General features: G+C 49.3%; 1 protein-coding gene across 4 annotated transcripts; it reads right to left on the bottom strand.

Annotated features, from left to right (window-relative positions):
- Positions 1-1,956: 1,956 nt before the first annotated feature.
- On the bottom strand, positions 1,957-9,881 carry SHROOM1 (shroom family member 1). Of its 4 annotated transcripts, none has more exons than XM_070571071.1 (9): positions 9,748-9,853; positions 9,157-9,316; positions 4,690-5,706; positions 4,542-4,597; positions 4,121-4,330; positions 3,361-3,933; positions 3,131-3,272; positions 2,752-3,024; positions 1,957-2,622 (listed from the first exon to the last, which is right to left on the bottom strand). In XM_070571071.1, the coding sequence occupies exons 3-9, from the start codon at positions 5,662-5,664 to the stop codon at positions 2,290-2,292; spliced, it is 2,562 nt and encodes an 853-aa protein (XP_070427172.1). In that variant the 5' UTR covers positions 5,665-5,706; positions 9,157-9,316; positions 9,748-9,853; the 3' UTR covers positions 1,957-2,289. The 4 variants fall into 4 exon arrangements, with proteins under 4 accessions (XP_070427172.1, XP_070427171.1, XP_070427170.1 ...); XM_070571070.1 differs by having other exon boundaries at positions 9,157-9,526; positions 9,748-9,793; XM_070571069.1 differs by lacking the exon at positions 9,157-9,316 and having other exon boundaries at positions 9,748-9,881.
- Positions 9,882-25,320: the final 15,439 nt, after the last annotated feature.

The following is a 25,320-nucleotide window of genomic DNA, read 5'->3' as shown; positions in this document are numbered from 1 at the left end:
GATACTCGAGATCAACACCCCCGGCTTCCCTCCTCCTCACTTCTCATTAACCAACAACTTTACAACCAAGGCCTAGTGTCAAAGGAAAGCGAGCCAGCCTTCCCATGGCTGGCTGACCAAAATTTTTTTCCGACAGAAGCAAAAAGGCTCAGCCCTAGCCTTCAGGCCCAGCAGGGACACCGTTCAGCAGGGCAAGGCAAAGTCCCAGTGTCTAGCCCGCAGGGCCTGGCAGCTGGGGAGGCTGCGGGTGGTAACGTGGAGACAGAAGCTTTCATCATAAGGAGAACAGTGCCCTCTGCTGGCAGTGTCCTGGAGGGTGGAATTTACCGGGCTTCTGGTTCCCCACAAAAGTCTCGGTCTGTGGTGTCAATACCGAACACCTATGGTGAGCTCATTCTTCCCCTCTTAAGGAATAACGGTGTGGAGGGGAGATAAACTGGGGCAGGAAGGAGACAGACGCTAGGTGGAAGGACGGGTGCAGGAGGTGTGGCCTTTTTGGGGGGCTCTCCCTGTAGGTAGGTACAAGCACAGAAGCCTCATGTTTCCCCATGGAAAAACAGCACAGAACCAAAGAGCAGTTTAACGGGACAAGGGCAGACTCTGCTCCGCATGCCCATCCCGGGCTGGGAGTGCTTTGTCTGAAATAGGTACACGATTTCCACTGGCCTAATGGAGGATACTACGTGTGTTTCTAAGAATATCACAATGGGAGAATGCAAGGGGGAACGTAGAGGCCAAAAGGCAGAAATCAGTAGATTCCGTCCAGAATGTGTCTCGAAGGGAGCTGCCAGGCTAGGCTGAGGATCTTGGAGCCAAGGCCCTGCCTACAGTGTTCAAAGGAGAGAAGCAAAGCATAATGTTAGAACCCGCAACTGCCTCAGCAGGGGCCCCATATGTTTTTTATAAAAAGGCACAATGTGAGCATTGTTCTGTGTTCAATAGCGCGACTGTTAAAACTAATGCTTTTGGTATGAATACAACCATTTAAAATTCTCAACCAATTGCACTTAGTAACAATATGCATCAGAAAACAAGCCCAGAAGCAGAGATTTCTCACTTTGGGGTCAGCTGGCTTTAAATACACATACACAAGCCTTTTAATGTGCCCAACTTTCAAAAATACACTGAATGTTTGCATGAACAATGTTCTGTCTCTGGCATTTGCAGCTACAAATATTAAAGCAGATTTCCATATGTATATTTAAGAAGCTCGCATTGATTCTGTGTACTCAGGGCTGATGCACAAATAGAGGGGAGTGCGTGACCTATGTTTCCCGCCACCCCAGCCCAGCCCCAGATCAGTGTCTCTAGCACACAAGCAGAGCTGCCTCTCCGGGTCCTCAGCCCCTACATGGTAGGTCTCCAGGTCCCCCATGCCTCACCTTCAGCTCCCACCCCCAACTGCCCTCCTTAAGCCTGGCTGACCCAGTAGGGGTCTCTAAAGGAGAGCTGGATAAACTCAGTTTTGACAACATAATTGGAAGAGGAAGAAAGTTCTTTCTGGGTCTTGAAATGAATATCCCCTAATGTCCAACTGTACTGGACATTTATCAGGGTTTTAGGCAGCAAAGTATCTGAACCCATCTTCCATTTGGGGAAATTCCCTACCCCTTGAGTCTTGAAGGGAGGCAGTACCCCCACTTCCACTACTGAGGCTGGGCGCCCAAGTAAAAATCAGCAAAGGAGACGTGGGCTCAGCCAGTCGAGCCTAGGCTTTCGTGGTAGTGATGCAGTCACCAGAACAGGTAGGGATTACTCGTGGCAGCGGAACTGAGGGCCCAGCATCCCCCTGGGCCTTCCTCTTTTCAAACCTGTGTCTCTAGTCTTCCTAGTGATTCCCAGACCTGACTAGCATCCTGCACCAAATCCCTCTTCTGCTCTAGTCAGGCAGGGTTGGTATCTGTGGTTTACAAACAAGATCCGTCCCCCAAGCTATGCTCCAGGTGACACACACACTTCTCACATCAATTTTTATTGAGAGGAAAAAAAGAGGCTGTTTGGCATCTTAAGTTGAAGTGGTCCTCTGACTTGTCTCCTCTCCATCCAATCAACCCTGATGAGCCCCTCTCTCATCACAAAAAGGGGGAATACTGCAGTGTTTTAAATCCACAAATTACCAAGTAATCCACAAGACTTGGGTAAGACCACATGAGAACATTTGGAAGAAGTATCCTGGGAGGGCCCGGCTGGGTCTTCCTCACCTCCAGGGAAAAGCACGGAATACTAGCATCACCCCCAGTTATGTGGGTGAGAGGCAGGGTCGGTGCTCCCCACCCCCCACCCCAGTAACTAGATGAGGGGAGGGGGGAAGGGCGGTTTATTGGGAGGACGGGTCCCTGCGGGACAGGCCGGCTTGGGAGGTGGGGGATGATGGCCAAGGTCGCTCCTGATGGCGTCCAGTTGGTCCTGAAGGAGCCGGACACGCTCATCCAGGCTGCGCTGCTGCGCCAGGACGGCGGCCTTCCCGGCCAGCAGGGAGCAGTAGGCGCGCAGCTCCTCGGCGGGCAGCGCCTGCACCAGCACCTCGCGCAGGGCCCGCTCGCGCCGCGCCACGTGCTCCTTCAGCTCCTTGGCATCCTCCTGCTGTCGCTGCAGGAGCCCGAGTCGCTGCAGCAGAGAGGCCTGGAAGCGCAGGGAGAGGGGCCATGAGCCGGGGGAGGGTGCCTCCGTTCCCGGACGGTTCCAGCCGGTTCCAGCCGGAGGTGCCAGGCCCCTCACCGTCTAGCTCTCCCCAGCCAGAATCCCGGTTACCTGCTCCTCAGGGTCGCTGTCTGCACCCACCCGGGCCAGCGCGTGGCGCACACGGGTCAGGCGACTGCCCAGCAGCAGCAGGAGGCCAAGCACACGCTCCAGATCGGCCATGAACCGGCTGAACCGCTCTAGATCGCGGGGTGCACACGCCTGGCCTACCGCGGCCTCCAGGGCAGCCCCGCGCCTGACCCAAGCCTGGGCGGCCCTCTGCAGCTGCTCCTGCTCAGCCTGCAGGTCCCGCAGCATCTTTTGGAGGAGGTCGGCCAGCTCCACCTGCAGGGAAGGTGTGAGTACTTAAGTCTTGGGCCAGTCCCCTGACTTCTCAGCCCAGACTCTGGCACTTGCCCCAACCAAATTCCCCCAGCCTCTCTACACTCACTTTCTTGGCTTGGATGCTGTTATTTGGCTCAGGGAGACCATGGCCACATGGCTGGTCAGGCACAGGGTGAGTGGTAAGGCTTTCAGGTTTTGTCTCCTCCTGAGAAGTTGGCAGGAGCTGGGTGGAGCTAAATAGACAAGACCTGAGGACAAAGCCAGAGCTCCCTGGGTTATTTGGCCCCAGACTGCAGGGGCTTAGAATCCCCTGAGTCCTTGGTGCCCCTCACTCACCCTGGCTCAGAAGTACCAGCAGTATCCTTTCCAGCCTCCCCAAAGGCTGGCCTCATTGCAGCCCAGACCTCGGCTAAAGGAATCAGCCCATCCAGCAGGCCCACGGGTGGCTCTGGGCTGGGATAGGAGGTGAGAGTGTCACTCAGAGAGGGATCCAGTCTCGCCAGCTCCTGAACCAGCTCCTCAAGGCGTGGACTGGGCCATGTTGGCCTGGAACCAGGCTGGCCAGTACCCCAAGCCAGGGCATTGTGGTCTAGAGGCCCAGGGGTATCCTTGCCTGGAGGTCCCAGGGCATCAACTGGGAGAGGTTTGAGGGAGTCACTCTCTGCAGCTGCAGAGGGGTCAGTGGTCAGCGGTCCAGTGGGGTCAAAGGTTGGGATGTCACCATTTGCAGTCCCAGGGTGGCAACAGCATGTGGGCCTGGAGACATCCGCAGAACCGTTTACCCCCTGCCAGCAGTCATCTGCCCCTGCAGCCTCTGGGCACTCATGGAGGGGGTGCTCTCGGGGAATTGTAGCCTGGTCAGCCCTTTTGCCCAAGCCAGCTCCATACTGCTGGTCAGAGGCATGGACACTGGAAGTAGACGAGACACTGAATCAGAAAAAGCTCTGGCCAAAGACAAGTGGTCGCCCTTGCCCCCTTCCCGACCACCTGGGCTCCCAGGCTCCAGCTGGCAGAGGGTTCTATGCCCCTCCAGCATTTTGTAGATTCATGTGGGAAGGGGATATCTCACTCTACTTAGAAGCAAGAGGGAATTCACCTGGTTGGGAGCTCTGCGGGGGCATGAGAGTCTGTAGGTGATCTCATTCTGACCAACGGGGCTTCTTCCAGGAAAACGTCATCATCAGGCAGGGATGGGAGCCGGGTGGATACCAGGCAGGTCTCTGGGAGCCTCTGCTCACAGTCAGCGGGACAGCTCTGGGGGCCCTCTGCAGGACACACCACTGCAGCTTCTTTCTGAGTCAGGAACCTGAAGGCAGGGACCCCACACTGACCACAGTGACCAGGAAGGAACCTCTTGGGCAGTGGGGGGTTGGGGGGTGGGCAGTAGGGGATGTGGTTTGCAAAAGACAGAGTCACAATGCTTAAACTTGGGGTAGGTGGGAGACTCCTTTCTTGGGCAGGAGCTATGAAAGCTGCTTCCCCCCAACTCAGTCCCCAGAGTAGTCCATGTCTTTCACCTGGAAAGTTTGGTCTGAAACAATGGTCTGGGGGTTTCTGCTCCTTGGGGAACTGCCTGGAAAGGCAAACAGATGGATGAAATATGGCACAAGTTTTCAGTCTCCCAGATGCCCCCCACCCCAAGCCTGCAGGCCCTATCTTCCATACCTGGACAATGGGCATGACCTCTCCTGGACCTCCTCGGGGAGCCAAGGCTTCACCTGAAGTGCTCCGACTCAGACTGGCAGGCCTGGAGGCATTGCCCAACTTCAGGGACGGGGGTTCTGGGTCCTCTATGCCTCTGGGCTGGGTCTCAGGCGGCCAGTTGATCTGGTGACCTTCGAACTCTGCCAGGGCCTGACACTGCAATACCTGGGGCTCAGGTCTGGAGAGCCCAGAGCTGGAGCAGGTCTCGCCGGAGCATTCCCCAGCCAACCCACCGCCCCGACCCACGCGATCCAGCTTCCCTGGCTCGGAGAAGCACCACGTCCGCTGCTGGTTGGCGAGGCGCCCCCGACCGGCGGTTCCTGGCGCGGGAGCTGCGGAGGGCGCCTGCTCCACTTCCTTGGCCGGGTGGCTGAGCGAGGCGGAGCGCAGGTGCGCCGCGGGGGGCCGCGCGGGGGCCGCGGGGCGCAGGCGGGCGGGCAGGCTCATGCGGAGCTCCTTGCGCTGAAAGGACGTCTCCCGAAGCACTCGCCGCTGCGCGCCCTGCAGCCGCTGGCGGTAGGCGGCCCGCGAGGCCGGTGGGCTGGGCGGCTCGGCGGCTCGGGCCGCGGCCTCCGCCTCGGCCGCCAGCGCGTACAGCAGCGGGGTGGCCTGCCGGCTGAGCGGCCCTGGGGTCCCCTGGACCTCCGGAGGACGCGGCCCACTGCGTGCGGCGGCCGCAGGCCGGGACTGCGAGGACGTGCGAGGGCCGGCTGAGGGCGGCGGGGGGGCGGGGCCGCCCCACACCACGCGCACGTAGTCCCAGTCTAGGTAGGGAAGGTCAGTCCCAGGCGACGGCGTGTGTGGCTCCGGACCGCCCGAGGCCGCGGAGAAAGAGCTGTAGGCCGAGTCGGCGCGCGCGGACAGCCGCCGCAGGTCCAGGCTGCGAGTGGACGAGGCCGGGGAGGCGCGGTCGCCCCCAGGCCCCAGGGCCTCCATGGCCGCGCGGAGGAGTGCTGGGGCTGGCTAGCTCCGTGGGGCCTGGAAGAACATTGAGGACGTGGTGGGTGAGGAGCTCGGGGGAAGGGTTAGGACAGCCTGGGAGCCCCTCTAACACGGACAGCCAGGTGCTTACACATCCCCTCCCTGGTCACAGGATCCTTAGTGCTGGCATTTCATCCCGAGCCAGTAATGGCATGGGCAGTAAGACCAGCCCCCCGGGGGAGCAACTCTGGAGTTTGAGGGCTTAGCTCAGGGGACAGAATTGGCAGGTAGCCTATTCCCCGCTGAGGCTCTCCTGGCCGGCAGCCCCAGCTTCTACTCTGCCACCTCCTGGAGCGCTGAGAATGTACCCGTGCTCCTTCCCTCCCAACCCTGTCCCACCCAGGCTGCTTCCTGGCTGCTTTGTTCGCTTCTCTGTGTGATCTTTCCCTTATAAACAATGGTGGAGAACGTTCTGAGATCACAGGGGAGCCAAGAAAAGACAGGGGAAGACCCAGGTTAGGTGGCAGGGGCAGCTTCACAGCCTTCCTCCCTCTGTGCCAGTTATGTTCCAAGTGCTTTATATAAATACTTGGTCCTCAGCCACTGCCGTCTGCAATTTACAGATGAAGACACTGACGTTCTGACGGGAAATGTTGTGCCCAGGAGCACATACCTGGTAAGAGGCAGCGCCCTGCCTGAAATCTGGGCCTGCCTCCAAGCTCACTGCAGCCAGAATCGATTTCCTAGAAGCAAACCCTGCTGAAAGCCCATTTACCCCCACCCCGCAGCGGCCTGAAGCCTCCAAAAAAGCCCAGACTCCACTGTGGGAAACAGTCAAAGTCCTGGCAGATTCCAGAACAATATGGTCCCTGCTTCGGAGATTCTGCCTTTTGTCCAGGAATGACAGGCTCACCCCCGCTCTTTGTCCTGCTACTCTGACTCCTCCTGTAGGGCTCAGCTGACCTTTGGGGATCCCTACAGTGTCCTGAGCTTCCCCCATCACAGCACTCATCACCCTGCATTGTAATTGTTGGTTTGCTGGTGATTCCCTCTTCCCATCCCCACCCCTGAGCTTCCTGAGGACAGGCCCTGCACGTATTCATCGTTGTACCCTCAGTGGCCAGCATGTAGTGGATGTGAAAGAAATATCTGTTGAATGGCAGGGGAAGGAGCAGGCTTGCAGGGAGTAAGATGGGGGTGGCTTTGGTGGAGAAGGAAGAGGGCTCTTTTGCTTCTGCCCACTCTTCTCTCCTTATTAGTCTTTTCTGGGGAAGGGGACAGAATGGCTGAGGCAGTTGCCACCATGGACCCTGACCAGGTTACTCATGCATTATTAGGAACTAAAAGAGAGGCAAACACAGCTTGGATCACGACCGGCCAGAAATCAATACCTCCCCAGTGCCAGGAGGGGAGCGAGGGGAGGAGCTGAATGTGTGTACCTGAGTCAGGTGTAAGAGTAGATTTGAGTCTTGGGAACCTGGGGCTCCCTATGGGCTATGGGGACTTTGTTGGGGGGCAGGGTTGGCTTGCTTTCCAAGAGCTGCTTGGTGGGGAGTGCAGAGGTGGCCCGCAGCTGGCAGTGGGAACTGGAAACGCAGACTCAGCTGAGCTTCCAGAGACTATTTAGAACTCAGGGTCACCCTCCACCCCCTCCCTGAGGACCCAGATGCTATAGATTGCTGGTCAGGGCAAGGAGAGAGGTTAGTGGTGGGAGGACATGGTGTTTGCTAAAAGGGAGAAGCAGTACCTGCAACTTTCCCAGGATGGGCTCTCAGCTGACCTGAGACTAGAACATCTTGACATCACCCACCTGGAGGCATCTCTACGCCCATTAAGGCCAGCCCTGCAGGTTGGTCCTCACACTCAGGCTTGAGGACCTCTGTGGCAAAGTGTCTCCACTCTCTGGACTTCAGGGAGACAAGAAGCAATTCTGAGTAGCAGCCCCTGGGAAGACAGTCACCTCCTCTAGGAAACCCACCCTAGCTGCCCAGACACTAGCCTCCTCCCTTCCTATCCTTCTGAGCTCAGCTTGGGAGCACTGTTTACCCTGGCTTATGCCACCCATGCCTGCCCATGTTGGCTTGCTGCATCTCCACGCAGGGGTGATTGCTCAAACAAAGAGGAGTCTCCTCAAAACAGGCCTTGAAAATTCTATCTTCTTTATGAGTTACTGTCTTGACAAAGGATTCTGAGTTCACTAAATAAAAACAACTTGAATAGATAATAAAAATGTGTGTACTTATCTACTTTCTTATTGACCCTAACTTGTCTCAAGGATGCTTTTGCAGTGGTGGCCCCAGCAGGTTGATACCCATGCAGGATGCTCACACTGTGCCCTCTGTGGAACCTGCTGTACCAGGAGAGCCTAGCTCCTTTAGTGCGTTTTGGGGGCCTCAGCACAAAGAGCAAGGAGTTTTCACACATGTCTGGCTACAGGGAGCCTCTTGCAGTCCAGCCAGCCCTGTGGCTGGGGGTGGCACATCCCAGGAGCTCTAGCATCCGTGTTAGTGTCAGCTGTGGGCTGGACTGCAGAACCACGGCCTGCATTGAACAGAAGTCCAGAGGCTGGAGCTCAAAGAACTCTGTAGGCATTTTTCCAAGCTTTGCCAGAGCAGGGGGAACAGCACGGAATCCCTGCTAGAAAACCACCATATTGGGGTTCTGCCAGGAACTGGGTGGGTGGGTGGGGGCACTCAAGATATACTTATCACATGAATGAAAGAGTAAGAGAGGAAAAGGAGACAAAGATGACTTCAGGGTTCAGAGCTGGGGGCCTGGGAGGTGGAAGTGCCATTCTCAGGGAGGAGGACCCTGAATGGGGACTGGCCAAGGGGTCCAGTGCTCATTCCGTCTGGGGTCTCTGGGCCTTGCAGTGTTTGTGGCAAGTCTGGCAAGAAGTTGGGATGTGGGTCTGAACCTCAGCAGAGAGGATGGACCAAGCGAGCAGGCAGGTTTTTAGTTAGAGTTTGTTGGGGAAATAGATGAAGACAGTTTCCAGTGGGTAAAATCACACCAAGGAATCAGGAGCAGATCCAAGTAAGGCGACCAGAGAGGCGCGGGAGAATACACAACCTCAAATAATCAGCAACGATCAGGAATTAAATCGTACCTCTTTCAAAGGCCATCTCAGATCTGAGCGATCTGTGGAGAGGTTGTCCAGGCCAACCCCACCACATGGTCTTCCCTCAATACTAAACTCACTGTAGGGGCGCTGCCTAGGTGGCAGTCTTCCTGCTAGACTGAGCTTCTGGGTAATGGGCCGTGTCTTGCTTGAATCCCAGCACCCCAAACTAGGTCTGGCTGGGTAGACATTTGGGGAAGTTCCGCGGTTCTCCTGGGCCCCAGCGGTCCCCCATTCTCCCGGTCTATCGGCGCCGCATCCGCTCTCCGCTCATTGCCGCCCAGATGGAGAGTCTCCAGGGACTCTAGCCCTGCCCCGTGCGCAGCCTAAGCGAGATGCTGGCGGCACCTGCGGGAGGAGGCCGCAGTCGTGGTCGAACCGCGTACCTGGGGCTTCAAGCTCTGAGAGGAGACACGCGAGGGAGGAGAGAGGCACAGGCCCGGCGCCCGCAGGGGGCGGCAGAGTCACGCGGTGCGGCCGGAGAACGGGGCTCCGGGGAGGTCGGGAGAGCGAATGGCCGCTGGCCGGCGCATTTCTCGGCCTTTCCTGTCGGGTTCACCGTCCGGGAAGGAGGGCTCAGGACGCTTGCAGGGAGACGGCGCGGTCTTGGGGGGGAGGGACCCGGACTCGCTGGCAGCTCGGCGGCCGCGGGGCGGGAGCGGGGGGGGTCTCAGAGCGAGCCCCCCCTGCGTGCTTCGGCTCCACGGACGCCCCCGCAGCTCCGGCCACGCAGGGCTCGGCGTCCTGCCCACCTCTCTGCCAAGAGCACAGGCGCACTGGGGCCCGACTCAACTCGCGCAGACCGGACTCGGTGCGGAGCGGGACGCCTCGAGCCCGAACGACGCACGGCTGCCTCGCGGCCCGGCAGCTACCCCCAGCCCACGCCCCCCTCGCCGCGGGGCTCGCCTGGCCTCCCCCCGGGAATAGCGACCCAGCCGTCCACCCCCCGCCGCCCGGCCCCCGACCTCGCCGTGTACCTGAGCTCCAGCCCGAGACGCGCTCCTGGGCGCCCGCGGCCCCGCGGTGACATCAGAGCCCTGGGCTCCGGCTCCCGACCCCACCTCCAGGCTCCGGTCGCAGCATGGGAGGCGCCACGTCCGGCCACTGGGGGCGGGAGCGCGGAGCCGGCGCTGCCCGCCCCTTCGCAGTGTCCGCTCGCCGGCCTAGCCCCGAGCCCAGAGGGTGTACACTTGTTTCCTCGCCGCGCACCGGCCTCTTGCTTTGGGCCGGAGAAGCGGGACCGTAAGGGGAGGAAGGCAGACCTCCGCGCTCGCGAGCCCGCTCCCAGCGTGGCCGTGCCGGGCGCGTCCTCAGCACCCGTGATGCGCCGGCCGGGTCCCGGGGGCCCCGACAACCCCGTCGGTGGGGAGGCTCCAGAGGGCCATCTCCTTTCCTTCTAAGCTGGGCCAAAAAACCAGACCCTCCAGGGGCTCGTGCCTCTGTCCCTGTCCCTCTGAGAACGGTTCGAATGGGAACGGACCACTTGACCAACTCTCCAGACCCTCCATTTCTAAAACTCGTCCAGCTCTTGGACTCCCATCTTGGGCACTTTCTCCCGTTTTTGCCATCTGTTTTCATTTCTCCCACTACCCCGCATCGTCTAGGACCTCCTGGGAGCCACCTGGGCCAGAACCGGGGCTGCTGACTTGGATATTGATTCCACCTGCCCTCAGCTGGTCCTTCGGGTGCTGGACGTGTGAATATCCCCTATGTCCTGGATAGTGTTCACAGGCTGGAGTCTGGCTCTCAAGGCCCTGGCCTTTGGGGATCTCCATGCTTCAAAGAATGCTGTGCACTCATCTGCTACTGTGCTCTCCTGACTGCTAGTCCTCGGCCTCCCCTGCCTCCACTTTCCAAACCTTTAACCTATGAATACTGGCTCTGCCAAGAAATGCTCCATCCCTAGAAGGGGTTAGGGGGGCCCTTGCTGAGCACCTTCAGCTCTCAGGTCTCTCTGCTGTTGGTGTGGGCTGCCCTCACTCTCCCACAGAATCAGCATGCCTAGGCCAGGGCCTTGTCCACGATTTTGGCATCCTTCCTTGGCTGAAAAGGTATCTTGGTGGTAATAACCAGGACCAGAACTCAGACCAGGGATCAAGGCTGCTGCTTTCTAGGGACAATGGAAGCCTGCTTGGGTTTTCTAGTGGCTGGAGGCCTCAGCCCCTGAGCTTGCCTCCTGATTGGTGCTCTTCTGGCTCTGCTCCCTCTGCAAACACCATCCTGATTCAGCCGTCAGACAACGGCTCAGAAGCTCTTGGCTTTGAAACCCTGCCCTTTTAAGACCCTGATCCACATGGTTGGTCTCAGAGCAGTATCACAATAGAGGGAACACAAAACAGCAACCAAAAAGGCAATTCAAAATTGCCAAGGTTTTTAATTTATACTTAAAATGTTTTGTTAAAAAAACATATTTCTTGAAAACCATAAAGTGGACACAGTGTCGACAGCAATTTTTGTTAACCCATTCCACCTTCCTGCCCCTGACTTCTCTTGCCTGCACTACAAAAATGCTCTGCCTAACTCCCAGAAAACTGAAATTCTGTCCACTCACTTCTCTCCTGGCCTCCTCTTTTCTGAGAAGGAGAAAAGTGGCCCCTGGCATCTAGAAGTTGGCTGGTTTCATCAGCTAGAACTTAGTGTTGCTAGGAGCTGACCTGACACTCATAGCCAAGGCCTTGGTATTCCCCTCTTGCACGTAAACAATTTCACAGGACATCAACATCAGACAAAGCCATCAGTAACCATGATGGATCAAGACAAAAACAAGATCATCCTGTAATATCTGAAGAGAGACAAACTGTGAACATTGTCTAAGTCACAAAAACATCTTTCTGTCTTGATTAATGGGAGTGATTGCTTTTTCTTTACCAATTGCAGCTTTAGCCTTGTTCTAGTCTTTCCTCTTTCTAGATAAGATTTATTAATATATCCGATTGTAGAATTACTCTTGCTTCCAGACAGCACCCAACACCAAGAAAGTCCTGCTTCTTTAACTGTCTCCAAAATCACTAACACAAGCGCAAATCCTGTAGGTCCTTTCCAATGCCCTCTTACTGAGATGTCCCATGGTTCCTCATGCTGTGTGTTCCTCTTCACTGCAACTAGCAATAAACTCAATTTGTTCACTGCAAGTGAGTCCCTGGTCTTTGCCTGGAGGGCATGGGCATGCCCTATCTCTTTATTACAAAAGCCCGAAGAATCTTGGGGGAGAGGAAGGGGAAGGAACTGCTGCAAAGTTGGAGTCTCCTTTAGTGGTGTTGGTTGGGGAGTGGGGGCTGTGGAGAGGATGGAGACATGCACATATTTATCATATTTTCTACTGCATAAACAGACGGATGCCTATGCCGCCCAGTATCTCAGTTCTTTCCCAGGGCTGGGAGAGTTCTTTTAAAGAGACCTCTATGTGACTGGGCTCAGCCAGGGTTAGAGCCACAGACCTCGCCCCTGCAGGCCAGGCCCCATCTCAAGGAGCTGATGGCTGGGAAGGCGTGGGCCTCCATTCCATGTGGTTTGGCACTTGTAATTTGAATGATGACACCACACCACAGCAACCGTCCACCTCACAAGTCTCTGTGGTTTCTCGCTCTGATGCCTGCTCTCTCTCTTGGATTTGGGTGATGTGATGTGGCGGTGGTCTGAACACTAAAGACCGTGTCTTTGCTGCGAGGCATTGTGCTAAGTGCTCTACTTATCTTTTCTAACCCTGGTATTTCTGAGAAGTAGGTATCATTATAACCCCATTTTCCAAGTGAAAAAACCTGAGGCTTAGAGAGATTAAATATCTTGTCAAGGTCATGTAGCTCATAAGCAATAGAGGCAAAATTAACCCCACCGATGGCTGGTTCCAAAGCCATTCTCACATGACCAGTAAAAGAACTGCAAGATGTGGATGTCCACGCCGCCTTCCTAGGAGAGCAGGCTTTGGACTTCAGATTGACCAGGACTAGAAAGTGAGTGGGGCAGATGAGAAGTGAGCAGCAGCAGGAACCCAGACAGGACTTCCTTCTCTCTGTCTGTCCTCAACAGTCGGACCTGCACCTGGGCTGTGACATATATGGTTCCCAGGGGCTTATTGTAAAGGGCTTGTAAAAACATGTCTTTCCATGGGTACCTTTTCCAAATGTTCTGCACTTTGGTTTTTTATTCGAAGTTATATCTTGGAGCTCATCAGTACATAGAGCTGTATCATTCTTTCCAGCAGGTGCATAGTTACCCATTGCATGGGCATAAATAAATTGGGTTATTAAACCCAGTCCCCTACTGATGAACATTTAGGTTAATCCAGTCTTTTGCTATAACTAATGAATACTCTTGGTTATATAGCTCTAATCACATTTGCAAGTCTGTTTATAGAATAATTTCCCAAAAGATGAATTAGAAGTGGATCCTCCAGCATCAGCCACCCAGCTGACACAGGATGCACCAGAGAAGAACTGCCCAGTCTGGCCTTTCTTCAATTTCTGACCCTTAAAATTACAACCAAAATAATTGTAAATATGTAACCACCATTTTGGGGTAGTTTGTTACACAGTAATAGATGATCGTAACAGGCTATATAAATTTTCAGTTTTGGTTGATATTGTCAAATTTCTTACAAAGAGGTTGTGCCACCTTACATTCCCATCAATATATGAGTGTGTCCATTTTCCTACATCCTCACTAACACAGCACATTATCAAACTTTTGATCTCTGAAATCTGAAAGGTGAAAATAGTATCTCACTGTTTGAATTTACATTTCTTTCTTAATAAATGAAATTGCACATCATTTTGTACATTTGAAAGCCATTTGTACTAACTTCTGTGATCCATCCATTTCCTTTGCCATTTTTCTATTGCATTATTGGTCTATTTCTTATTGATTTGTACGATCTATTTCTATATCAAGGCAATTCCCATTTTTTCCCCCATGTGTGGCAAATATTTTCCCAAGTTTGTGTCTTTTGACTTCGTGGTAGCAGTGAATCTATAATCCCTGAGTGAAGCAGAAGTATCTTTCTTTTGGACAGCAGCCACATAGCTGTCTTAATAATTCAGAGGTGGTCACGTATTGGTTAAAATATGTTAGAGGCCAGAAATCTTTCAACAAAATCATGTTGTCTATTTTTGGAAATACAACAAAGCATGAATCATTGCTTATACATGAATGTCTACTTAAACTGTAAATGTTCCCTTTGGGAAAGTTTGCTTGCTTTTTAATTATGCACTAAATTTGCCACACTTGTCCAAAGGGAGGGCTTTATAGGAAGGCAGCCACAGGAAGAAAGTGCAGAGAAAATGGAGCTCACCCTCTCCTGTGGGAGCTTCTGAGAGGCCAGCCCTCTGGGCGAGGCTGGGTAGGGACTGGTTGTCCCAGCAATTGAACCAAAGTCCCCTTTCAGATCAGCAGTCCCTAGGAAGGAATGCTGGGCTGTCACATTCCTACTGAGTACACATATATCACCTTTTCCCCACAGACACTGCGTGACACCTCAGCCTCTGCTTGCTTGCTTTGGTCATAAGAACTTAGCTTTTCCCCTCTGGCCTGACCCCAAGCCCCAGGCCTGGGGCCACTCAATTCTCCTGATCTGTCTTCATTCAAATGTTACGCACACATCCTTGGACAAGAGAAAATAAATGAGATAGATAAATACAGGCTCTCCCCTCTTCTGTCTACTGCAGTGGACAGAGGACAGACAAGTGGTGGTTAAGTGAGCGTCTCTACTTTGTTATTCTGATCTCCTGGGACCCAGATGAAAAGTGCCGCTAAGCTTCATTTTGGTTCTCAAGCATAGAAATTAACTCAGGCTCTGAACTAGACTCCCAACAGCATTGCCCAGAGAGGGCAACAGCTGGCTTAAGTCCAGGAATGGCCAGACTGCCCCTTCTGTGTTCAGGCCCTTATAAAGGGATGAAATGGTCTCCAAAAAGCCCCTCTCCTAAAAGTGCCCTTCTGTTTGAGCTAAACCTCCCAGGTCTCTGCTTGCCAAGGAGTCACCTGGTCAGCATTTTCAATGGGAGAACAATCCAATTCTGGAATTCTGGAGTTCTGGGCTCAGGGCTGTACACAGAAGCTGCATGCTGAACTTGGTGCAGGACTGGATCACCACATGCCAAATGCATGTGGGATGAATTTTGGCTGGTTGGCTCTGGAAGCAGATAATGCATGTCCTTAACATTCACCCAGAAAATCCTGCTGATTTTAACTGACATATCTGGTCTGTTGCACACAGGGAGGAGACTTCATTCTGAAACTTATGGATGCATGTGTCTGACATCCATCATGGTCCATGCATTTTTAGGACCCTGCCAGGGTGGATGTGACCACAGACACTCACATAACACATACACAATCTAATTGGCAGCTCTGTGTGCTTCAAGGGAAGCATGAAGAGGAGTTAAAAAAACACAAACAAAGCAGAAAGTTACTTTTGACCTTCCTACCAAATCACCTAGCAAGATGAAATGGAGATGTGTCTATTAATTGAGTGACACCAAAAGAATTCTGGGGCAAATAAGAACTAACAGCAATTGCCTGGAAGTGGCAGAGTGGAGTCACAGAAAGGCTCATTGGTCACTCTCTGATTTCTCACCATGGAACAGGGACAGGGAGGTGTTCTCTGATTCCGTGTATCCCAGGCAGAGGAAAACCAGCATAGTGAGAAAGAGAGTGTGAGGCCAAGCCCGGCAGACCCATGTGTGAACACCAGTGGCTTTTGACCCTGGGGATATCCCAGCCTTCCTGAACCTCCATCTCCTCATCTGTAAAACAGAGATACTACTACGTATTTGCCTGGTAAATATTAAATGAGATTTCATCACGTATAAATGGCACAGGAAACATGCCATTGCCTGATGGCCAGGCTCACAGTAGGCCATCAAGAAAGGGCATGTTATCATTATCATTCCTCATTTCAGCTTCTCCTCTGAGGAATACAATCTCAACTAAATCCCAGCCCCAATTTTCTCTCTAAGGTTTGCCTTCTACACAGGGGTCTCCCATGGGTGTTGCTCATGCTCTTGGTAGCTCCTTTCTGAAACTTGGCTCACTACTCCCCCAAACATGGCTGCAGTGGACATCTGAATGCTTCCTTCTTGGGGGGAATCCCATATTGTGTAGGTCTTGAGGAGACAGAGCCCTCTTCCCACTTTGAAAGCCAGTCCAGCCACAGTCCAGGCCTGAGACCTGGGCTTGACTGACCTGATGCTCCTGCCAGGGACTGGGACTCTCCTGTGAGTGATATGGAGACGCAGCGACAGATGAGAAACTATCAAGTCTGGGGATGCAATGACCATGGTGGTCCTAACCTGTCTCCTGCCCTTGCTGCCCAGCCTCCTGGGGTTCCTATCTACTTTCATAGCCTGGTCCTCCTGCCTTCTAGTCAATTCTGTGAACCCCCAGACCTCCTTCCAATACATTCTTTTTTCTGAATGAGTCAGGCAGAGCTGGTTGCTACAGCTGAAACTAAGAAGTTTCTTATATAGAGCCAAGACACCTTTTTGTATTGGGATGCCAGTGGTAGGCAGGAGGAAAATCTAGCTATATTTGGGTGTTCCGACCTACTCTTTCCCTGGAGGAAGCAACCACCAGGCAAGAGGGCAAGAGAGATCTCCCATAGCTGCCCTGGGGCTAAACGGATGCAGTCCCTGCCCTGAGGTGGCTGGAGACCCTCTCACAAGTCTCACACAACCTCAAAAGGAGCAACTCAGGAAACAGGCTAAAGCAGTGCAGGAGAAACACAAGACAGACAAGTTCCTTGTTCAAAGTCATAAACATTTGCTATAAAGATGAAAACAAGATTTCCCTTGACAAACACAAAAACAAAGGCAAGAAAATTTGGAGATCAGTCGCTTTTTCCTATTCTTGCACTAAAGAGGGTTGACATGCATTCTACCTGTTTTTTCACACCAGCATGGACCAAAAGACTAAGCTGATGTCAGGCCAAGGTGGGCCTGCCCAGAAACCCAGAAGCATAGGCTCTTGTCCCATAGCTGGCCCCCATAGAGGGTTGGACATATGCTGAGGTTTCTTCTTTTCTTCCCTCTCCCACTAGCAAATATCCCTGGTAAAGACCCAGCATGATGAGTTACCCACCCCCTGAGCCAAGTATCACCTCCTCAGTGAAGCCTTCCTTGGTATCTCTAGGCAGAGTTCATTGTTCCCTGTTCCAACTAATACTACTTTGTAGAACATATGGCCATTTACTTGTTTTTCTGCCCCATTAGACAGATTGTGAGCTCTTGAAGAAAAGGACCGTGCCTGGCAGTACCAGGCTCAGAACTAACATCAGTGTTTGTTGAATGAGTACATGTGGGAGACCTGATCCCAGGTGAACAGCTGTGTCATTCCTCCATTCTGTGAATTCACAGCTGGTAGCAACATCCCAAGGATGGCCTTGGTCTCCAGGAGCTGGTGATTAGTGTTGTGAGTGCGCTTTGGGAGAGATGTAAAGGGGAGTCTATACAAACAGCATTCTAGGCACCAAGTGGCCCTCCTATGGAAGTGATTGTGTAAAAGGAATCATTCAATCAGCAAGCAATTACTGCATGTCCATGTACCAATCAGCCCATGGCTTAAGGTGAGAAGCAGAGGACACATATGCTAGGAGCCAGGACCCAAAAGGAAACCAGCTGCATCCTGTCTTCCACTGAGAGCTGTTGCTGGCTGATGCCTCTACGGGGCATCAGGCGCCCTTGGAGGGCCTGGTGGCTCTGCCAATGCAAAGACTTATGGTCAGCCCTCACTGAGGAACAAGCTTTAAAGCAACATTAGATCCTGGACTGGTCATTTCCTTCAGGTCTCTACAATTCTTGTTTCACTTTCTCCTTCTGGTGGTTTTAACAAAAAGATGTGCCTTACCATACTAGAAGGTGTTACTTTCTTTTCAGAGCAGATTGCTTCAGTCACTCACTCAGGTGCAGCAAAGAGGGTTCGGGGAGCTGCTGCCATGGATGGAGCAAGGATTCCCAAGAGAGTTCATCTGGGTTTCCAGATCCTCTGCATTGGTTCTTAGGATTAGATTAACAACCTTTATTAGTGATGAAAGTACGTCCTAGTTCACAGTCTGTGAACAAGGATTCTTTTCAAAAACTTCATAAGTACCTAAAAAGGATTAAAAATAAAGCCAAACTGCAACCCTCTGGTCTTCCTGAAGCAGTGAGCGCTTCGTCTAAATTAGATTCACCTCACTATGCTTAACGGCTTACAATTCAACATAAAAAGACAAATAACCCAATTTTTTTAAATAGGCAAAGAATTTGAATAGACATTTCTCCGAAGAAGATATACAAATGGCCAATAAGTGCATGAAAAGATGCTCGACATCAAATGTGAATCAAAACTACAATTAGATATCACTTCACACCCACCAGAATGGCTATAATCAAAGGACAGACAGTAAGTGTTAGCAACGATGTAGAAATCAGAAGCTTCAGGCACCACTGGTGGGAATGTAAGATGGTGTGCAGTTGCTTCAGAAACAGTTTATCAGTTCATCAAACAATTAAACTGAGTTACCATATGACCCAGCAATTCCACTCTTAGGTATATAACCAAGAGAACTGAAAACATGTGTTTACACAAAAACTTGTGCATGAATGTTTATAGCACCATTATTCATAATAGCCAAAAAGTGGGAACAACCCAAATGGCCATAACAGATGACTAGATAAATAAAAGTCACATATCCATACTACGAAATATTATTCAGCTGTAAAAAGAAATTCAGTACTGATACATGCAACAACATAGATGAAGCTTGAATACACTATTTTAAGTGGGAGAAACCAGAAAAAAGACCACATATTGTATGATATATGATGTTAAATAGAATATGATGACCACATATTCTATTTATATGAAATGTCCAGAATAAGCACATCCATAGAGATGGAAAGCAGATTAGTGGTTGCTAGTTGCTGGGAGAAGGGCAGATGGGGAGTGAGGATTAATTACTATGAAGTTTCTTTTGGGATGATGAAAATGTTCTGGAAACTGATAGTGGTGATAGTTGTATAACCTTGTGATTTGTCCTAAAAATCACTAAATTGGGCACTTTAAAATGGTTAATTTTATGCTATGTGAATTTCTCTGTGTGCATGTATACGGATATACACATGCAGTTCACAGTTGTTGCTGATATCAGCCCATTCTCGCTCAAGATCTTCATATGCAAAGCAAGAGAGGGCCTCCAAGGGCTCTAACCACTCTGACATTTTAAGTGTGTGTCTCTAAATGCAGAAAGTAAGCTCGTGTATTCTTGCACTAATTTACCCACTAGTTCAGAACACCATTTGCCTACAGACCCAAAAGCATCTTGCAAGCTGGGTGACTTCAGGTTTATCTATCAGCCACATGTTCCAATATTCAAATGCATGCAGGTCACATCACTTTTTGAAAATTACTATTGAGGGTGAATTAAAGTCTACTAATTATTTTTAAAAATAAGAGTCTTTAGTGGTAACTCAAAAGGAGTCTGTTCAAAAGTATGTAGCTTAGTGCCGCCTTGTTAACCAATTTCGCTCTGAAATCACAGTAACACAAATTATTCTCAAGACCTATCAAGTCAAGACGTAGCCCAAACATGACACCACACGTGTATCTACGTTGTATTTCTCAGCTTCATGTGTACAGTTTCATGAAAGAAAAAGAACTTCAGCAGAATTAGGTCCAGGTCTCCTGGTGGGCAGAGTTCTATGTTCTCTCAGTTCCTTTGACTTGAATAGGGCAGTTAATCAGACAGCCCCTGAGGACCACACTCCAAAGGTAGCTACGGAAAATTAAAGCATGTTTCACATATATCTCAATCTGTGCCTCTCTCCTCAAATTGTGACTGTTTTCACCAGCAAGAGCTGTGTTCCATCTTTTACCATCAGTGATTCCACCATGCTTGGGCAGTTCAAATGTGGGAAAGAAGTACATTTGAGTATCATTATTCGAAAGAGAAAGCTACTGCATAGGAGAAGGGAAATGTATTAAAGTAATAAATATATAACGTGTACTTTAGAAGTGTCATGAGAGGCTGGCCCCGTGGCCGGGTGGTTAAGTTCACGCGCTCCGCTTTGGAGGCCCAGGGTTTTGCTGGTTCAGATCCTGGGTGCGGACATAGCACCGCTCATCAGGCCACCCTGAGGCAGCGTCCCACATGCCACAACTAGAAGGACCCACAACTAAAATATACAACTATGTACTGGGGGGATTTGGGGAGAAAAAGCAGGAAAAAAAAAAAGATTGGCAACCATTGTTAGCTCAGGTGCCAAGCTTTTAAAAAAAAAAGTGTCATGAGCTCCACCTGGGGGGCAATATCAGGGTGGAGTTAGAGTGAAATCCTGTGAGGAAGAGACTGCTGTGCTGTCCAATAGAAACACAACGTAAGACACAGATATAGTTTTAAATTATGTAATAGCCACATTTAAAAAGTAAAAAGAAACAGGTGAAATAAACTTTTATATTAAATATTTACACATATTTAATATATCCAAATAGATCCACTATATCAAAATATTATCACTTCAACATGTAATCAATGTAATAAACTGAGGTATTTTACATTCTTCTTTTAATACTAAGTCTTTGAGATCTTGTGTGTATTTTACATTCATAGCTTAACTCAGTTTTGATGAGCCACGTTTTAGATGCTGAACAGCCACACATAGTCAGTGACTCCTGTATTGGACAGCACAGCTTCAGAGTGCCTTAGTTATGGTAATAATAAAAGCAACACTTAGTAAGAATCTATTTGCTAGACATGGTTCTAAGCTCCTTACGCGCATTAACTCATTTACTACTCCATCAACCCTATGAAGTAGGTACTCTTATTATCCCCATTTTACAGGTGACAAAACTGGGTCAGAGACGTTAACTCACTTTCCCAAAGTTAGAGTCAGAGAAGTTCCAGAGCTCTGGGGGCCTGCCCACCATTTCTCCCTCTCGTAAGATCTTGATGAGCAGTAATAAGCCAAGCGCTGCTCTCTTGGGGATACTTGTTACCTCATGTGATGTAGTTTCGTTGGAGAAGGAGCTGAATAAGATGAAGCCACGACTGTTCAGTTTCAGGAAGTGCTCGACGTGCAGCATCAACTCAGTGAATCTCCAAGATTCCTCAATCTCCACAACCCTGCTTTAGCCCTTTACAAATATTTCGCAAACTGGTAACGGTCAAGGGCATGAGCACAATGAACATTTGTGATCCTGATCACTTTCTTCTCCAATCATGCAATGGTTTGCAAAGTTCACAGCACAAATTTTCCTGGGAAATGATGCAATGGAAGCTGTGCACATTAACCTTTATTTTGACTTTAATAGACTGTTAAGTCTGTTTTTCCCTTCTCTAAAGGTACAATTGAGCTCAGTTTTCCTACATTTCAGCAAAACTCGGGTTACTTATTGGCAAGTTGCTTGATCCTGCTAGTCGATTCTATCTAGTGAGGTACTTTTTTTTGCTTCTGTTTTTGGTGAGCTAACATCTGTGCCAATTTTCCTCTGTTTTGTACATGGGACACTGCCACAGCATGGCCTAATGAGCAGTGTGTAGGTCTCCACTGGGATCCAGGCCACAAACCCCAGCAGAGCACTCGAACTTAATCACCCACCACGGGACCTCCTCTAGCGAGGTACTTTTTTTATGTTAAATGTGGTATGCAGTCTAAATATTGGATGTTCTCCTGCCTTACAAATACTTCTGCTTTCCTTACCCAAAACTGACCTAACAAGGATGAGATGGAGAAGTTTAAGGACGCCATCAAATAGAAGACGTGTAGAAATTCTTTGCAAGTCACAAAAGGATTACAATTTGCTGTGGACTTTTCTTATCCATTTTCTCTAAGAAGAGGTGTGAACAAGGACTTTACATGGTGCTTAAACAAGTACCTCTTTTTCACTTGGAGAACTGAACACATGCACTTATCTCTACTCCCTCCCATTAACACCAGAACAAGTGAATGTCAAATACACCCACATAAGGGCAAAGAACAGATGAGAGCATAGCACACCAGTGTGAATAAAGTTTTGGAAGCTGGAAATTGTCTGGAAGAGTAAGCAGAGCTAATTAAAAAGGAAACTTAAACCTGCTGGGGGTAGGGATGTCAGTGAGTAGTTTGCTGAGTCATACCACAGAATCCCCGGAAAGCTCAGGAAATGAAGATGCCAGGTACCATGGAAGGCAGTGGTGCCAGCAACGACTGTAAGTGAGTATTGGCTGAGTCTGTAGATGGAACAATTGGACCCCAACGTATAGCTCCCCATCCCAAGCAGCTAGGCAACTACCCTCCTCCAACCCAGCTGGAGACAGGGGATTGATTCTGTGAAGAGTTGAATCAAAGAGGTTCCAGACAAGTGAACTCCAGGCATGGTGGAGGTTGGGGGAAGAGGTGCTGTATTGGGATTAAAAGGGATTAGGTGAAAGCCCCTTAAATTCCTGGGCTCTAAAACCAGCAGGTAAGTGTATATCTTCCTCCCACCAGAAGATTCGATAATTCTTCTGTGGAGAAACCATGGAAACTGATAGGAGCCTCAAATCAAAGAGCTCGTTAATTAACACATCCCACCTTTTCATTCAGAGCTTCCAACAGCTTTCTAGGGCCGTACACTTATAAATGGACAACAAAACGCATTTTAGAAAAGCCTCGAACATGAAAGGCAAAGACCAAAACAAAGAGAAACAAACCTTTTAAGAAATAATGCAAGAAGAAAACAGAACCAAGAAAAATTATAATTAGGAAGCACCTCAGGTAACAGGATAAGTTTTTATCCTTTTATTTCACCATAAGGAGTAAGTTTCTTCTCTTACTAGAAGGTCGCCATCCTACAACCTCAGAGAGAAAGGCCAAACAACAAAGAGAGAAGCCACAAAAATAAATTCCAAGTTTTTGCTTCTTTGCATCCCCATCTCCACTGCCACAATCCAAGCCAGCATCATCTCTCACCTGGACCATGATGATAGCCCCCAAAACCTAAAAGGTCACCCTGCTTCAGGCTAGTCTCTTCTAAAAAACTCTACAAAGAACACTTAAAATGATTTAAAAAAATGAATCTAATCATTTCAGGCCCCTTGTTAAACATTCTCAACGGCTTCCTATTGAATTTGGCATAAAAACCCAATGCCCTTGTGCTGGCCAAGAAATTTTGTATCATTTCATCTGTCTGCTTGGTTAACTTCATCTCCTCCCACCCCACTTGCCACTTCACTCATTCCTTCTCCTTTCCCACTTGCCAGGCACACCCAGTCCTTTCTGTTCTTAGAATACAAGTTTGCTCTCACCTCAGTTTGTTCTGCCTAGAGGTTCCTGTATATGGCTGCTCATGTTGTTTAATTGTTTATTGCCTGTCTCTCCCCTCTGTTATATAAGCTCCATGAGAGCAAGTGCCATAGTCTGTCTCATTTACCACTATTATACTAGCATCTAGAAGAGTATCTGAGATCTAGTATGTGCCCAAATATTTATTGAATTAATAGAATTGTAATTGAAAGGGCTCAAGGATAATGGTGAAGTGGTATAAGATGAAAAAATATTGAACCATTAAGCAAATTCCATCAGGAGATATCAAAACCTTATTGATGTTAGGATCAACACTTCCTTTGACCCAAGTAGGTTTCGAGGTGAAAAATTCTAATCTGTTGTTTCGATGTCAATATCCTAGTTGTGATAGTATGCTATGGTTTTGTAAGATGTTATCACTGAGCGAACTGGATAAAAAATACATGGACCTCTTATTTCTTACAATTGCATGTGAATCTACATTATCTTAAAATTGTTTAATTTAAAAAATTCTAATCTAAAGAAAATGTCATATTCACGCAGTCTGCTTATGTAGTACCACCCCAAGAATGTTCTGTGGTGACAAATACTCACTGATGGAACTTAGGGTAATAAAGGAAGTCTCCATTTCTGGTAGGTGACATTTTTCCTGGAGCTGAGAACATCAGACTCTGTTCTTAACCACACATAGCACCTGGCCCATAGTCAGTGTTCAATAAATATTTATTCAGTGAGCTAATTATTTCTGAGAAAACCAAAATGACATCCAGGCACAGGCTGCAAATTCATAACACTGCCTGTCATAGCATTCCAATGTGGAAAGACACCAGCACCAAGACAGGTCTATAAACGACTCTGTAAATCGTTCACAAAGCACTTATTCTTAAACAATAAGATGCCTAAAATGTACAGTTGACCCTTATCCATATAGATCTAATTACTCAATTATTCCATACAAATTGCATTACATGTAAGGTAGGACGAAGAAATACTCTGTCAGGCCATCTATAGAATCCTGTTCTTTACATGGACACTCAAATAGTCCTGGGCTTACTAACAAATCAAAGCCCCTTCCAAAAATTGACTAGTCAGTCTGCGGTTTGGGAAGGCCAGCTGCATCAGGAAGTAATTAAGCACATGAAGAGAACCTACTCGACTTGTTGATTCTGGTAGAGGATGAAGCGTCTGAATCTCCTGGTTGTGTTTATTTTTCCTTCTATTTAGAGAAGAGTTAATGGATAAAACAGCATACTATTCTATCGTATCAATCCATTCAGCTAATCCAGATAACTAAGAAATGTTTTGGGGACTGACATCCTCTAAAAAATATTTTAAATGTTTTAATTTCACTTTATCATTTTATAAAAGTTACAATCCCTTCAAAGTTACAAATCAAAATTGACTACTTAAAATTTTGATATAAACGAAGTTCTTCTGAGCCTTTTTCTTTGATCACTTATATAACTGAATACTTCCTCGTTTACTCCATGAAAGAGCAACTTAATTTTTCCCACAAGCTGTCTAAACTAGCTCTAAACCAGGTCAAGCGGCTGCTGCCCTTGAAGCTGATTAGTAAAACACAAAGTATTCAACCAACGAAACACAGGAGTTGATTTAAACGGATAAAGAGCAGGAAACTCAGAGCTGGAGGTAAAACCAGCCCCTCACACGCCCCATTGTTCCCTGGCGTACTAAGGCACTCATCACATTAGGTGACCTCATATCTCATCTGGACTAAATGCCAAACCTGAAGGCAGCTATTGAAGGCAGAGGTAGCCTCATCCTTGAATTTCCAGATTGAAATCACTGTTGTCCTTTCTCATTTATTTTCTAAAGTGGCGGCTTTTATAAGAAAGAGTAACTGAAGAAAAACAGGTTTCCTATGGAGGAGGCAGCTGGGAGACTAGTATATCCTCCTCAGTTGTGTAGAAGAGAATCTTTGAAGTTTACCGTTAGCAGATGTATCAACCCTGAATATTAACACTGCCCTATGAATGAAACTAGATTTACAAATTAAGCCTGAAAAAATTCAGAAGCCAGGCTTATAGTTCTTCAAGCTATGATTACTCAGCTGTAGCATCAAAACCCTATGAACAAGTCTGTCAGTTTTAGAACTTACCTGTAAGAAGGAGCTATTTTTTCTGCTCCTAGTTTTGGCATTGACCCTAATACTTAACTTCTGTCAGAACTACCCCTTCAGTTTCTTCTTTCCAAAACCTTCAGATTGCAGACCACATTCTATACTCACAGAACTAGGCCATGAAAAAAAAATAAAAATAAGACAAATTCCCTTGTTCCAGAAAAAAAAAAAAATCA

Source organism: Equus przewalskii, chromosome 13 (assembly GCF_037783145.1).
Source record: "Equus przewalskii isolate Varuska chromosome 13, EquPr2, whole genome shotgun sequence".
NCBI lineage: Eukaryota > Metazoa > Chordata > Mammalia > Perissodactyla > Equidae > Equus > Equus przewalskii.
The sequence above is the reverse complement of the archived record's forward strand: the minus strand, read 5'-3'. Positions and strand labels throughout refer to the sequence as shown.

Coding starts and splice junctions, on each gene's coding strand:
- SHROOM1 (XM_070571069.1), bottom strand. CDS start 5,664: ATGGAGGCCCTGGGGCCTGGGGGCGACCGCGCCTCCCCGGCCTCGTCC. Junction 4,331..4,541: donor TTTCAGACCAAACTTTCCAG/GTGAAAGACATG, acceptor CCCTGCCTTCAG/GTTCCTGACTCAGAAAGAAG. Junction 3,934..4,120: donor CCCGCAGAGCTCCCAACCAG/GTGAATTCCCTC, acceptor GTCTACTTCCAG/TGTCCATGCCTCTGACCAGC.